This window comes from Antrostomus carolinensis, unplaced genomic scaffold, assembly GCF_000700745.2.
Source record: "Antrostomus carolinensis isolate BGI_N321 unplaced genomic scaffold, ASM70074v2 scaffold2671, whole genome shotgun sequence".
NCBI classification, from domain to species: domain Eukaryota; kingdom Metazoa; phylum Chordata; class Aves; order Caprimulgiformes; family Caprimulgidae; genus Antrostomus; species Antrostomus carolinensis.
This window is the reverse complement of record NW_010293364.1, coordinates 19,789-34,708: the sequence shown is the minus strand read 5'-3', so window position 1 is coordinate 34,708 and position 14,920 is coordinate 19,789. Positions and strand designations below refer to the sequence as shown.

Below are 14,920 nucleotides of genomic sequence, written 5' to 3'. Positions count from 1 at the left end.
ACCCTCAAGCAGATCAACACTGCCGCCCAGCTCAGTGTCATCATTTGAAGGAGCCAGCCTTTTGGGTGCTGAACTCCAAGCAGCTTACCAACATTAGCTGGTCCTTTTCCACGTTCGTTTTGTGCTCCCGGCATTGCTGAGAAACTCACGTTGTAATTTGGCTTGTTCTGGGGAGAGGCATGAGGCATGCTTGGCTGGGCTTTGGCTTGTGTCTGCTGCCAGCCATAGCCACCTCCTTGCTGCCAACCGCTGCCGCCCATGGGCTGGGGAGAGGGTTTCTGCGGCGAGGGGGGGAATCCACCACCCATGCCAGTTGGCGTGGTGGGTTTACTGGCAAACGAAGGGCCACCTGCAGAGAAGGGGAAAGGAGTGATGGTGGGCATTAGCCAACAGGTTACTGACCTCCCTTCCAACAAAGGAACCTAAACAAAATTCCCCAGGCAGCTGGCTTCTATTTTTAGCATCGTCACAAATTTTTTCTTACAACATCAAGCAAAGTCCTTCGACTTTCCCATCACTGCTCTGTAAGCTGCTTAAAGGACAGCACCTGCCTTTGAAGATTGCACAGGAACTGGAGTAGCAGCTCGTTGGGGAAACACAGGGAAAGCTACATCCAGCTGACTGGGAACCACAGCTGCTGTGTGTTCTGGTGGCAACATCAAGTTGACATACGTTGAAATAATATTTCCTTACGCTGTGCTGATGGAACACTATCGCACACAGTCGTGGGTTTCAGCACCTTTAGGGGATGCTCCTCTGGCTAAGTTAGTGGTGGGAGGAATGCAGTGCTGATGTTTGATTATTTGAGACTAACATCCACGCTCAACTTGGAGCTCTGAAACGTGTCATGGAAACTGGATCGAGTGCTTTTGACTTCGTTATGAGCAACAAAAAAATGTGGTTAAATATCCTGTGGATGCCAAGTCATTTGTTTTTAAACTCCAGAACTTTGCTACAAAATGCATATTTCAAAAGCACCTCCATGGCTCTGACATGAGTCTTGGCATAGTTTTTATTTTGCTCCTGCAGAGCAGCTAGTGATCCAGCAGAGGGAACTGGGAAACCTAATTCCAGAACCATGCTGGTACTGACGCAAAGGAGAAAACAAACATCAGATAAAACCACAATGGCTTGGGAAGAGCTGAGGGCAGTGACAAAGGGAAGAAAAAAAATAAAAATAATTTAAAAAAATCTATTTACCAGAGTTAGAGAAGCCAACATGCTGGGTTTTAAGGAAAAAACTTATATAATTTGTCAGAACTGCCCTTTCAACACTGGGGTCAAGGGTTTGCTGTTCATTTTCCCAGATAAAACAAGAAGAAAATGCTTGTCTAAGCAGTCGAGCAAACAGCCCTTTGCAGCCAGGTGCAAATGAAAATAGGTTCAGGCTCCACCTTTAGATAGTCCTGAGAATTACATTAGTGAGGCTCCACAGGTTTCCTCACAAAAGACAGAAATGAGTCAAGTCTAGAAGGAAACAATTCCTCAAGGACCTCAGTAGCTTTGGAGAGCCAAAGTCTCCTCCCAGGCACTGCTCCAAGGTCTGTAGCAACAGTTCTGCCATCAGAGAGAGCATCCTTAGCCAGACACTGTTTAGACTTAGGAGATAGAAGTTATGCTTTGCAATCCATACAGCCTACAAGGTCCCAACAAGCTGTTAGCAATTCTTTGTGGGTTTTTTGTTTGTTTTTATGAAGGGTCAGTAAAAGCACAGATTTGTGAGAATTTCCAGAGAATCAGGCAGGAGGGAAAACTTGAAAGCAGCACTGGCACGCAGACAGGACCCATAGAGCTCTGTCACATACCAGGCTGCTCATCCTATTTCTCTAAAACAGAACAAGCTGGCAATTGTTTTATTTTTGTTTTTAAATAAAGGATACAAACCTGCTAAACTTGCTCCAAGAGTCCCCAGATCAGCAAATGGATCCAGTGTTTGGGGTTTAGGCTGATGAGTGGGAGTGCTATGGAGGGATCCCGTAGGACTGGTGGCAGCTGATTTACTTCCCATACCTAGGCCACCTTAAAGCAAAAAAAAAAAAAGATATCAAACAAACAAAAACACTCAGTTTTTATCCCTATTTTATAGGGGTGCAGCTCTTACCCAGTACTCAAATCACTTGTTAGAGGACTGCTGGTAAAATTGTGTCCTATTGAGAGGTTCCTGAGCATTCTCAACTCAGCATTGGCCCAGACTAGTTGCCCACCTACTCACAATTAAGCTTAGTGACAAAAATATTCCCTAGACTTTCTGTGCTGATAGAATACTTTTGACAAATGGATATATTTTAAGAACTAGAAGCCTTCAGGAAGCAACTTTTGGTAGGACATACGTACTCTCTCAAGATTAGAGAGAATCATGCTATTATTTAGTTGCATCCCAGGAATGTATTGCACTTCCCAGGTCCTTCTCTTAGCTCTACAGTGGAATGAAACACAACTATGTACATACACCCTTCACTGAGTACCTGTCCCACTTCAGGCCCTGGTTTCTTGAAGAAGGGCCTGATTTTTGAACAGAGAGTTTGGTCATGTCTAGCCAGGTCCTCACTTGGATGACTGGGAGACCAGAACAACGGGCAGCACACGTGCTGCCATTGAGAGGAGATTTAACTAAAATCTTGAGTGAAGTTTTGTTGTATTAGTCCAAGTGCAAAGCAGCAGAAAATGGGAACCCGTTCTCCACGGTCACAGGTAGCATCTTGCATCTGCTTCTCCTCTCTCGGGGCTCCTCATAGGTTTTTTTTGATAAGTGTCCTGAATTTTTATAATACATACCTGGTTTGTTGGGCCAGTCCCAACCACCGGAAACATCTGGTTGTATGGAAACTGTTGGTGTGCTAGAAGCTAAGCAGAATGATTACATATAAATATCTCAAAGTAACAGAGCAAAACCAACATAATCCAGCATCTAGGAAGGGTAGGGAGCAAGGAGCAGGAGAGACAGTATTGTGTCTGCCTACCATTTGCTCATTAGAGGTGAACTCCCCCATGAGCAGCATTACAAATTTAATGTTTATTTCTGATCTTACACTATACACAGGTAAGGAGGGAATCATAGAATGTTGTGAGCCGGAAGGGACCCACAAGGATCATCCAGTCCAACTCCTGTCCCTGCACAGGACAATCCCAACATTCACACCATGTCCCTGAGGGCACATGTTGGCCAAATGCTGCTGGAATCTTGTCAGGCTTGGTGCCATCAGCACCTCCCTGGGGAGCCTGTTCCAGTGCTCCACCACCCTCTGGGTGCCTGAAGAACCTTTTCCTCATGGCCAACCTCACCCTCCCCTGCCACATCTTCCTGCCATTTCCTCTGCTCCTGGCGTTGGTCACCAAGGAGAGGTAACCAACACAGATTGACAGCGTTCATTTTCTGGTGGCTTTGATCAGAGACTTTATATACTCCACATCTTCCTGCCATTTCCTCTGCTCCTGGCGTTGGTCATCAGGGAGAGGTAACCAACACAGATTGACAGTGTTCATTTTCTGGTGGCTTTGATCAGAGGCTTTATATAGTTATTTATAAAAAAGACCTTACCACCAGAATAACACATGGGGTTTAGTGTTTCTGAATGCATCTCAACCCAAAGAAATATTCCACACGCAAAGGGGCACTGCCATTTCCTCTGCTCCTGGCGTTGGTCATCAGGGAGAGGTAACCAACACAGATTGACAGTGTTCATTTTCTGGTGGCTTTGATCAGAGGCTTTATATAGTTATTTATAAAAAAGACCTTACCACCAGAATAACACATGGGGTTTAGTGTTTCTGAATGCATCTCAACCCAAAGAAATATTCCACACGCAAAGGGGCAAGAATGGAGAAAACAAATACAGCACAAGAGCCCGCAGAGATGTAAACCAGAAAGAACACACACGGTCCTTCCTTTAACCCTGTATCCAACGAAGCCTGTACGGCTGTGTGCCTCACCCTGCCAGTGGGTCGTTACCCCTACACACTAGCACTGTAATGTAATGTAACACCTCATCATGCTGGGATACCATTTAAATTCATCTCATTAATGCTGCCAGCTCCAAGTATGACCCAAATGGTTTATTCACAGAGTTACTATCCACTACCCGAGTTCGGCAAAGCAAGGATGGGAGCGGTGCCAGCAGCACACTAGTTCCCTCCTGGGTCATTTTGGCTTTTCAGCCAGACTGTTGCACCCAAGGGATGTGTGTTTGATGATCAGACACAAATGAATTCCCATCTGAATGTGTTTAAATTAAGTTTTGGTGTGGAGGGAGAAGGGGACAACTAAGGGACATTTCAAACAAAGTTAGAGAAGAAAAGAGTCCAACAAAGAAAAAAAAAAAACAATTTTCAAATAAGAATCAAATTCAACTGTGAATTTGGCCAGGATTACTCTCTGATCTAAAGAAAGCAGAAGCCTGTAACTAAAATCACCAAAGGACCTGTGTTTTCTCTAGCAGGCTTAATATGCTATGCTCTGTTTAGCTCAATTGATGGTAGTTTGGTTCAAACGAGACCTCATAACCACAGGAATACGCAGGCAGACATTCTTCATGGTCTCTTTTTTCATGTATACAAACAGCTTATTAATTAAGTATAAGACTTGAGCAAAACAAGCCTCATCCTACCACACTTCAAATCATGAATATGCTTTAAGTCTAGAGACAAAAAGCTCTCTTTCCTGTTTAGTGGGGTTTCTGTGGTTTAAAGTCATTTCATGGTAAGCATCAGTTTGTACTTAATGGTTCCATCACTATTTAAAAGCAGCATTTCAAGTTTACTTAAATAGACTACAAAAGCCTCACTTTCTTACCCATGTGAAAGGGATCGCTGTGCACAGTTGGGGAAGGACTTCTGGTTGCTTGAAGGAAAGGATCACCAGGGACAGTTGATGAACCAAGAAAGGAACCCAGGAGGTCTGGACCAGTTTGCTTAGGGCTACTTCCAAACGGATCAAAGGCAGTTGCTGTAAAAACATATTTGAGAAAACGAAATCATTAACTTGTACAATAAATGTGCTTCAGGGAAAAGACACCGGTGTGTGGGGAAGAGAAATCTCATACCTGCAGATACCAAATGGGAGAGAGCATGGGACTGTGGGAGAGCAACTGGAAAGTGTCAGTGCCTTAGGCACATGCTAGGGGCCCTAGAGAGCCACAGGAGCTGGTCATGGCAACACATTTTTTTGATCCCATTTGACTTTCCCAAAGAGAGGGGCTGAATTTAGAAGCAGTCAAAGCGAGTGTTTAGCTACCAAGACACTTCAGATGAACTTCCAGCTTGCACGTATTGATTGCCAAGATGTAAATGGATGGTGAGGGACAGCCTGGGGCTTGGAGTTAGCACCCTGGCACAATTCCTGCTTCCTCTCAAGAGCTGAACGCAGTCCAAGATGATTTTAGGTTGTCAAAGGTTATACAGGGCGAGGATAAAAGGATCATAGAATCAACATAGAATCCCAGACTGGTTTAGGATGGAAGGGACCTTAAAGCTCATCCAGTTCCAACCCCCCTGCCAGCAGCAGGGACACCTTCCACTAGACCAGGTTGCTCAAAGCCTCATCCAACCTGGCCTTCAACACTTCTAGGGAGGAGCAGCCACAGCTTCTCTGGCCAACCTGTTCCAGTGTCTGACCACCCTCACAGTGAAGAACTTCTTCCTTATATCTAACCTAAACCTACCCTCTTTAGGAAGAGCTGTAGAAAATAGCTGGTATCTTTCCTACACAGCATCAGTTGTCAGAAAAATCCAGTTAATTCTTAACCTCTGTTTTTGATCAATTTGTTTAGCCTACTGTCTTTCATGTAAGAAAACCAACAAACCCAACCAACCAAAGAAACCCCTATCAAGTCACTCACATTCTTACTTGTTAGCAATTTTAATGCAAAAAGCATCTTGAACAGAGATGTGATATATACTACTGTAAGAAAAATACAATCCTGAGATGCTATGCATCGTGTTAATGATGCTGCTCATTGCTTATGTTACTCATTACTTAAGGATAATTAATAAATTACTACTTTTCCCTTATCTCCCAAGCTCTCATTCTTGCTCTCCTGGCCTGGGACAGTTCAGCTGTGTGATACCTTTTCTCTCCCTTTCGAGCACCAATCTGGCCTCTGCAAAGCAGCATCGTACATGACCTGTTATTACACTGCTGAACAACAGCATCCTGAAATATTTTCCTGGTACTGTTGTTGCACCTCTGCCTTGTGAACTGTTTGTCCTCCCAACCTTCCTGCTCCTGGGTGAAAGCTCTCAGACTGAGCATACAACAGCCACAGCGAGATGAATCTTCTCCATATACAAGTGGCCCAATTTCTTCCACTGAAACTTGTACTCTTCTCCCCTCTCCAGCCTCCAAGTCCTCACTCTCCTCTTCCCTCCCTTCACAAGTCTCAGTACAAGGAGATCATAACTGTGCTCCTGTCCCTTTCCCTTTGAAAAACACAATAAACAAATCTGTTTTTTGAGTGTACTAGCAGCCAAACCTCCCCAAGCCTGCAGGGTTTTTTTTATTCTAGCTGAGAAAGGAGGACTCAAGAAGAATCTTCAGAAATTGGCCGTGTGGTCATCCTGTGGTAAGCACTACCAGTGTCAGCCCCACCTATCCCAGAGGGCCTCAGCAAATCTGAGCAACTTGGACTGGGCTCTTCACCTGCTCACTTACAAATGATTTTTCACTTGCCCTCCTCCATTCACTTAGCCCTCCAAAAGATCCCTCTTTCTAATACTTATTCAATCACTCCTTCTACCAGCCTGACCTCAACTTGTCTTTGAAGAAACAAAAGATCTTGTATTGCCTGTCTTGTCTGTGGAAAGATCAGAAACAGCAGAACTGTGTAGTCATCCAGGATCAGTATCATAGCTCCAAACCCCTAAAGTTTAAAAAAAAAAAGTTCTATTCAAACTGCGAGGGGTCTACTCAAAACCTAAAATGCCTTTTATTTATTTTTTTTTTTAAAGGAATACTTATTCTCCTTAGATGCATTATGGACACACAGTAAGAGCCAAAGTGATGATCTGCAGTGACTGTCAGCATAAGGAGCCAAACACTTGGATGTGCTCCAGTAGAGACTTTAAGGAACAAACTACATCATCTGGCTTGTGTTCTTGTCTGTGAAGATGCACCAGCTCCTGTCTCAGAGTAGAGAAGCTGCTTGGACTCTTGGGATCCCTCACAGCTCTTAATTTTCATGAAATAAGTGTACCCAAGAGGAATCCAGCAGCCCAGAGCAGATCACCCAGGTGGGATTTTCCAACTGTGTGTCCCACCAAGTCATTCACTAGGCATAGCCACTATTACCTTCTCCTACCCTCGGGGACGGGGATGGGGATGCTGAAGCTGCAGAACGCCGAGGAGTTGACTGCACAGATCCAGGTCCCCCGACCTGGAAGACCTCCTCAGCAGCAGGCTGTCCACTTTGACTCTGGGAGCTTGGCCCACCAACCCCAAATAAATCATTCAGCAAGTCTGAGTTAGAGGGGGCAGCAGTGGGCTGCGAGGGAAAGCTCTTGCTCATAGGGCTACCATCCAAGCCCAGCAGGTCCACATCTTCAGGCGGAGGTGGTGCTGGAGGCTCTTGCTGCTTTTTGCTGTGTTTTGGTGTCCCATGAGGCTTGTCACCACTGGCATTACTGTGCTGACTGGAAAGGGACAAGAGTTCGTCATCTGACTGTTCGCTTTCCTCATGCACCAACGCTGCTCGGTCCTCTGAGGTGGGGTGAGAGCTACTTTTGTCAGATTTCTGATCTAAACAATGATTGAAAATAAAATTAGGTAGCTGTTAGTTTGGTCATCACAAAGGAACCAGAAAAATCAGCTTATATACAGAACAAAAAGCTACTGAGAAAACCACAGCAGTATTTATCTGGATTTTAAGAGAGTCCTTTGCAAACATTAACTTAAAGCCTTTGCTGGCCTGTATCCTAAGGAGCCAGCTTTATTGCTCAGGAAACACAGAGGTTAATGGACTCTCAACCTGAAGAGCCAGCAAGTGTAACACCCACAGATAAAAACTGAATGAGATTCTGGGTCAGGACCAAGCATCCAGGGTGGTCTCCAGCCATAGCTCAAAATCCAGGCAAAAACAAGGCTCATTGGAAAGGAGCAGGGACATCAACTGCTCTCCTAGCTGTGCCCACAAGGATCTCTTACACCAGGTTCCTACCTAACAGCACTGATGCTGGAGGAGGAACACTGAATTCAGCGGTGCCATGAGATTTTCAAGGTGTTCAGCACTATTAAAGGGTGCCTCAGACAAACACTGTCAATGCCACGTTTCCATAGTACTTCAGATAACTTTGGTTTTGGCATCAAGGAAGCCTACAGCCAAGCTTTGCAGTAGAATGATGTCAATTGTCCTAAAGAGCACGAACAGGCAATGTTTGAAGAGGATCATAGAATCATAGAATGGTTTGGATTGGAAGGGACCTTAAAGATCATCCAGTTCCAACCCCCCTGCCAGCAGCAGGGACACCTTCCACTAGACCAGGTTGCTCAAAGCCTCATCCAACCTGGCCAAGAACACTTCCAGGGAGGAGCAGCAACAACTTCCTTGGGCAACCTGTTCCAGTGTCTGACCACCCTCGCAGTGAAGAACTTCTTCCTAATATCTAATCTAAACCTCCCCTCTTTCAGCTTAAACTCATTTCCCCTTGTTTTGTCATTAACTGCCCTTATGAAAAGTCCCTCCCCAGCTTTCTTGTAGCCCCTTCAGGTACTGGGAGGCCACTGTAAGATCACCCTGGAGCCTTCTCTTCTCCAGACTGAACAGCCCCAACTCTTGGATGTTGGAGGAAACTAATTCCTACTCAATTGCAACATCAGGGTGTGACCAGCAATACACCCTGATCTAATGGGAACGACATGTTCCAATGAGATCCTCCAGCCTCGCTCTGTGCTCCAGGGAGGGAGGGGGCAAAAAAAAAAGTAAAAAAAAAAAGTTGTTTATCCTGTTCAAAGCAGATTTTACTTTGAAGATCAAGTCTCCATACCTTGCCAGCTGAGGGATGAGAAGAATGCACTCTGCCCAACATTTCTTATGTTATCCTGGGGTGAATCAGTGGGACCTCTACCTGCAGCACAGAGCACCAAAGAAATAAATAAAATCAAGCAAAAACCAAACTTCAGCATGCAGGTGAGCATGTAAATTAAGGGAGCAACCCTGTGCAGCTCTTACCTGCCAAAGCAAGAGTGTCCTGATGCTCCTGATGAGAGGAGAAGAGAATGGTTGGATTGATGTCTTTTGTCGTGAAGTTCTCCCACGGGGGAGTTAATTCAGTTTGTCTATCAGTAGATTGTATTTCTATCTCCAGTATAACATGAAAGAGCTGAGGATATTTGTCTGGAGAGTCACAGGCATCCAGTTCAGGTCTAAATGGTGACAAGAGTTGTTCAGTTAAAAGGGAAAGGATATTTCTGCAAAGCTATATAAAGTCTTTCAATATACGCACGTACACAGACTTTTCACATTTGATCTGTGAAAATTCTCCTTCAGCCTTCAGTAAGGCTTTCATGCTTCACCTTTGATTAATGTTCAGCTTCAAATACTCACTTGGTGAATTTTAGTGTGGTTGTTCCCAGGGCTATGAATCCAGTATGAAATTGAATTTGGAATATTTGTGTGTTGGTCATCTGAAAAAAAACCCAAAAAAACTCCACAGAGCATCATGCTGAAAAAGTGCTTAAATTAATGAAATTAAAGTATTTGTTTACAGCACATGCAATTAAGTCTCCCTTGCTACCAGTTGCTACATGGACTAATCAGAACTGCTAAATAAGGTAGTTCATTCTGCTTGTTCCACAGAAAGTAGAGCTTTTCCCTTCACAAACCCAACTATTTGAATCTGCTTTAAACCCTGCTGCTGCCTCCATACAACAGAGTGCCTTCACAGCATTCAGGAAGGTGCCTCTTTCTCTCCTTCTCTTTATTCCTGGGATCTACTTGATGCTTTAGCAGTTAAATGAAACCACTGAATACACTGGAGCAACAGGTTTGTACCCCAGGAAAATGTAAGACCGTTTCACTCACAGTAGAGGCTTCAGTAAAGTGCCATCTATACAGCAAACAGCACCAATAACAACTTAAGAAGAGGAAAAATCCTTAGTGACTCTGCAACTTGAATACTAAGGTTGCAAACATCCCATCAGGAAAGTTATCAAGATCTCAGAGGATAAGGTGACTGAGAACACAGCCACCACACCCAGCTGGTTTGTAGGAATCCGGGAGCTCATCTGCCTGACCAGCCATGCAGCACCCATCTGCAAATGAGGTGGGACTCAAAGCAGGTGGGACAAAACTTGGTTCTTCCCTCATTTTTTGTGCTTTAAGTTATAATTTAAACAGGTTATTTCACCAAGAGAGCCAATTAACCCTCATCACTACAAAGGTTAATGGAGCAACTTCATGGGGGACAACTACTGATTCAGTTTTTGCAGATACAAGTTCTCTAGTCTGAACAGACTGCATTTCCTAATTCCCCTTCTGCAATCACAAGAGCCAGAGAACAGCATTTGAAAGTCAGTCTCAAAGCCTAGAGCAGCACGGACCAATGAATATCTTCCCTTTCAGCACTGCTACCCTGTTATGGGAAGGACACATCAGGGTATGCTCACTCCAGTAGCCCCCCTATTCTGTCTCCTCAGTTTCCATTGTCTCCCAGTTCTTTGATCTGCAAGTCCTCACTCCAGTAGCCCCCCTATTCTGTCTCCTAGTTCTTTGATCTGCAAGTACTAAGAGGCTTTTTATCTATGAAGATGGTGGCTGTCTGCCCAGCCTATGGCTTCAACGTTCTTTCCCATTCCCACGACAGACCAACCCACACAAATTGACTTTTTGCCCTAATGGCCAAATAAAGGTGAAGCCTGCCCTAGAGCAAGCAAAACACACACCATGCAGGAGCGGTGGCTCAGTAAGTCATTCTGATTTGAGCAGAAGAAAATCTTCTTCCATCTTCTTACAGTGCATATTGCCCTGAGTTGATTATTGATGGATGGCTTCTGCCTTCTACATCAGCTGGAAAGATCCTACACCCTATCAGTAGACATCATCTCCATAAAGAGACACCAGAGGCATCATGGACTTCCCCAGATGCAGTTCTTTGTTTTCACTTGGCACTGCTCAAATTTGTATTATATCAAGTAGGAAAACTTCCTACGTCACAAGTGCCACGTGCATTCTTAGACCCCATGTTTAGCCACCTCTTAGTTAACTACATTGCCTCTATCACGCAAGAGAAGTTAAACAAACTCCTACTTTTGCTTGAAGGCGTCCCCCAATGGTTGATCTCATATGGTACACAGAAACAACAACATCTCCATGGACAGTGGCTCCCAGTGGAATTAGGACTTTCCCTTCTTGCACACGGTATTCTCTTTGAGAGGAAGAGAAGGAAATCCACAGTTAAGCTCTCTTCCACAATGCTGTTACCACCCATCAACCATGTCAACATAAAAGCTATCCCCTCCTTCAGGCCAAGCCACCAGGAGGTCCGCTCAGTGCTCTGCTTAATGTTAGTTGAAACAGAAACATTTCATAGGGAAACCCAACACAGTGCTGAACTCTCTCTATGAGGGTATCCCACCGCGTGACAACTTCAGACTCACTCTGGCAGTTTGTTTCAACACCATGCACCAACTTTTCCATTCATGGATGCACTCCATTCATCAGGCAGTCTGGCAAGGACTGCAGCACAGATATTAGACACATCACAGCAAAACAAAAGCCTCCTTGCGTTAAGCTCCTAAAGATCGTAGAATCATAGACTGGTTTGGGTTGGGAGGGACCTTAAAGCTCATCCAGTTCCAACCCCCCTGCCAGCAGCAGGGACACCTTCCACTAGACCACATTGCTCAAAGCCTCATCCAACCTGGCCTTCAACACTTCCAGGGAGGGGGCATCCACAACTTCCTTGGGCAATAGAAGGTAGAAGATCACAGCAACTCACTTCATTCTTTCATACTCCTGGGAGGTGGTAAGGATTCTGGTTTCTCCGCTGAGGATGTCGCAGAAGGGCCGGCACCCGTTTCGTTGCTTGTTGAAACAGGGGACTGGACTGAGGGTGACGGACTTGATAGTAAGTGGTTTGCAGTGAGGAATGACAGGCTTGTCTGCTATTAAATCACAAATGTAGCCTATGTATCTGCAGAGAGAGAAAGCCATTACTGAAATCTCCATCCTAGGTGACTAATTTTCAGTCTGCACTTGAAGTCTACCTTGAAATCCGGTGAAAGCACAATTCTTTCACTGTTCCAGGACTGGAGTTCCCATGTACTCCAGCATCCTTGCAGCTGGCACAAAGTCTGTGCTTCTATTTCTGTTTAATTACAAGAACTGGAGCCCAAGAGGAAGGAAGTTTGCCTTTAGCTCTGAGCTGAAGATCATTTCTCCTCACCTTTTAGGAGGGAAGGTGCTGAGCAATGGTTTTTCTGGTTTACCAGCAGAAGTTTGCCTTCTATTTTACACGCACATAGCAGATTAATTACTCTGTCAGTCATTTACTGAAAGATCATTACTGTTACATACATAACACTACATCTTTGGTTTGCTCTGAAAGGGATTTTTTCCTCTGCTTAATGGACATTGTAAAAAAGACATTTTTACAGTGTCAGCTCCTGTAAGGATGAAGCTGACAAAGGGAGAAGGATTCCCCCAGGATTCAACCCAGTGTTCACTACAGGTTTGTCAGCTTTCCTGAACTGGTGAGCAAAGCTATTGTAATATTTGATTTTCTTCCTCCATTACTGTGATATCAATGTGGGTAAAATGCAAATGGCCATAAACATCAGTTAAGCCCTGTCAAAGCCAAGTACCACGGCTAATGCACGAGCACTGCTCGGACAGGTTTTAGCGTGAGGAACATAGCTCGCATGTGTTAGCCAGTATATTCTACCTCCTGTGAGATGGCCACAGCACAATTCCAGGTCTCTTTGTGTTCAGCAACTGCATCGCAGGGCCTGGGTTAGAGAAGAGGTGACAGAAACAGAACATCGCACTGACCAGAACGGCTGAGGCTGCGCGGCCATCCTGTTATGGAAAGAGGCAGGGGGAGAAAAATCTGTAAGTATCAGAGAACATCCTTTAAATCTCAGCAGAACACTCTCCACTCTTCTTTAAATCACATAGAATAATTTCTCCAGAAAGACTAGGATTGAGACCCCAAGATGATGAGGAATTTCTAGTGCTGTATCATTTGTTTAATACCTAGGACTTCAGTGAGCCTGGATCAAAGCTAAGATAATATCCAGTAAGCAGCCAAAGCTGAGGATGGTTTAGACTTGTTTTCCAAGCCCAGAAGTACATTTTGTCTACAAATGTTGGTGTTCCGCAGCTGCTCCCAAGCTGTACTATTATAATTATTTCAAACATAGGCCTGGAACTGGCCACAGGAGCCAGAGTACACCCATCCCACAGCTGCAGGCAGTCATCTCATACAACTTTAACCTAGAAGAGTTCACAAACAAAAAAAATCCAGCCTAAGGCTCCCTCACCCAAACAGCTCCACAGCCCTCAACGTACAGATTGCTCCTGAACAGATCTATCTTTTATTTAGGGTGATGATGAAGGGAAGTGGTTTTGCTGAGTCAGACTGATACAAAAATATCAAAAATATAGAAAGAGCAGGAGAAAAATCAAAAGCATCCCCAGTGCCCCAGGTCCCTGCTATACCCAGGAATATAGGAGGTGATGAGCCATACGGACCATACCCCAACTCTGGTGAGCCACATACAAAGAAAAAGCCTTTCCACCAGCTTCCACCAAAATCTGGGTCTGATGCCTGTTTAGTTTTGGATGCACGTTCACGGTGTAGTGATGGGTACGGGAGCCTGCTCAGTGCTACCAGAGTACCAGGTCACCCAGCTCCTGTCCTCTCTGCCAAGTGGGAGATAAGACCCCAAAAATCAAGGCTCATTTACAAGGAATGAGCGGGCAACCTACTGCCCCATCAGGTAGGCAGTCATCCTCAAAGTCTGAAACACAAATTAAAAATTATTCAGGCACCTTTTCGGCGCTCCAGCCATGCTGTAGGATTTGCCATACCATAGGATTTGCCACACCAGAGCTGACCCAGACCCCATTAACCTGCTGTGCCTGAGCACATGCTCAAGGTTAACAGGCTATTTACCCCACCAATGGCTCTGGAAAGACCTCTCAGATTCCTAGAAACAAAGTGGGCCTCTACAGATTTATTAGAAAAGGCTAAAAAGGACTCCCTGTCCTTTACAGCATTATTCAGATAGTCATTGCTCAAAGGACAGTAAAGGAATTTGATTCTTGAGCTAGATTCCCAGGACTGGAGGCATCAAGTGCATCTTCATCTCTGTTTGAATGGAATTTACACCCCGTAGCCGCTGGCTGTGCTACGCGAGGCAGAAATGCCAAACTTCTATGTAAGGTCTATGCAATTTGGGATCAGTCATTTCCCCCGTTCCTTCCAGTTTATGCTGATCAAGGCTAACAGCCTCCTGGATTTAATTTAGGCTCCAGAAGCAAAGCAGAACTCTCCTTTTGGGCATTATTGTCAATATTAAAGGTTGTATGGAGTAAATTCCAAGTTAGTCATACAGAATCACACTGCTCTCATGCTTCCTATCTACACATTGCCCAGCACTGAATAACCCTCATGGGGGATCCAACAACCACGTCAGCTGTGGTGCACAAAGAGGAGCAGAAGGTAGCTGGACTTCTTCAGCCAAGCCTGATGAGCAGTGACTTGAAGAGTAGAGACTTTAGCAATCTCAGTTTCACAGTTCAACAGAAATCCCAACTATGTGTTTTCTCCCCAACTTCCATCAGTAACCTTCAGATTACAGGCTGCATGTTCTCCTGAGACCACTTATGATAGAACTCAAAGCCATAGCAGGCTGACAGTCCTTAGAGTCAAGTTCTCAGGTGAAGTTCAAACCTTTTTGCTATTCATCACCTCTAGTAGCTCACTGCTA

General features: G+C 44.8%; 1 protein-coding gene across 1 annotated transcript in view; it reads right to left on the bottom strand.

Annotated features, from left to right (window-relative positions):
• Positions 1-88: 88 nt before the first annotated feature.
• Positions 89-14,920, bottom strand: part of DNAJC6 (DnaJ heat shock protein family (Hsp40) member C6) — a gene marked incomplete at its 3' end in the record, with an annotated part of 20,904 nt that continues 6,072 nt past the window's right edge. Inside the window, exons 5-15 of the mRNA XM_010177230.2 lie at positions 12,871-13,004; positions 11,926-12,120; positions 11,235-11,352; positions 9,534-9,613; positions 9,159-9,352; positions 8,974-9,054; positions 7,283-7,729; positions 4,808-4,942; positions 2,776-2,844; positions 1,894-2,019; positions 89-349 (exon numbers count right to left, since the gene is read on the bottom strand). Of these exons, the coding sequence (XP_010175532.1) occupies positions 89-349; positions 1,894-2,019; positions 2,776-2,844; positions 4,808-4,942; positions 7,283-7,729; positions 8,974-9,054; positions 9,159-9,352; positions 9,534-9,613; positions 11,235-11,352; positions 11,926-12,120; positions 12,871-13,004 (1,840 nt within the window). The remainder of the gene's footprint in view (positions 350-1,893; positions 2,020-2,775; positions 2,845-4,807; positions 4,943-7,282; positions 7,730-8,973; positions 9,055-9,158; positions 9,353-9,533; positions 9,614-11,234; positions 11,353-11,925; positions 12,121-12,870; positions 13,005-14,920) is intronic.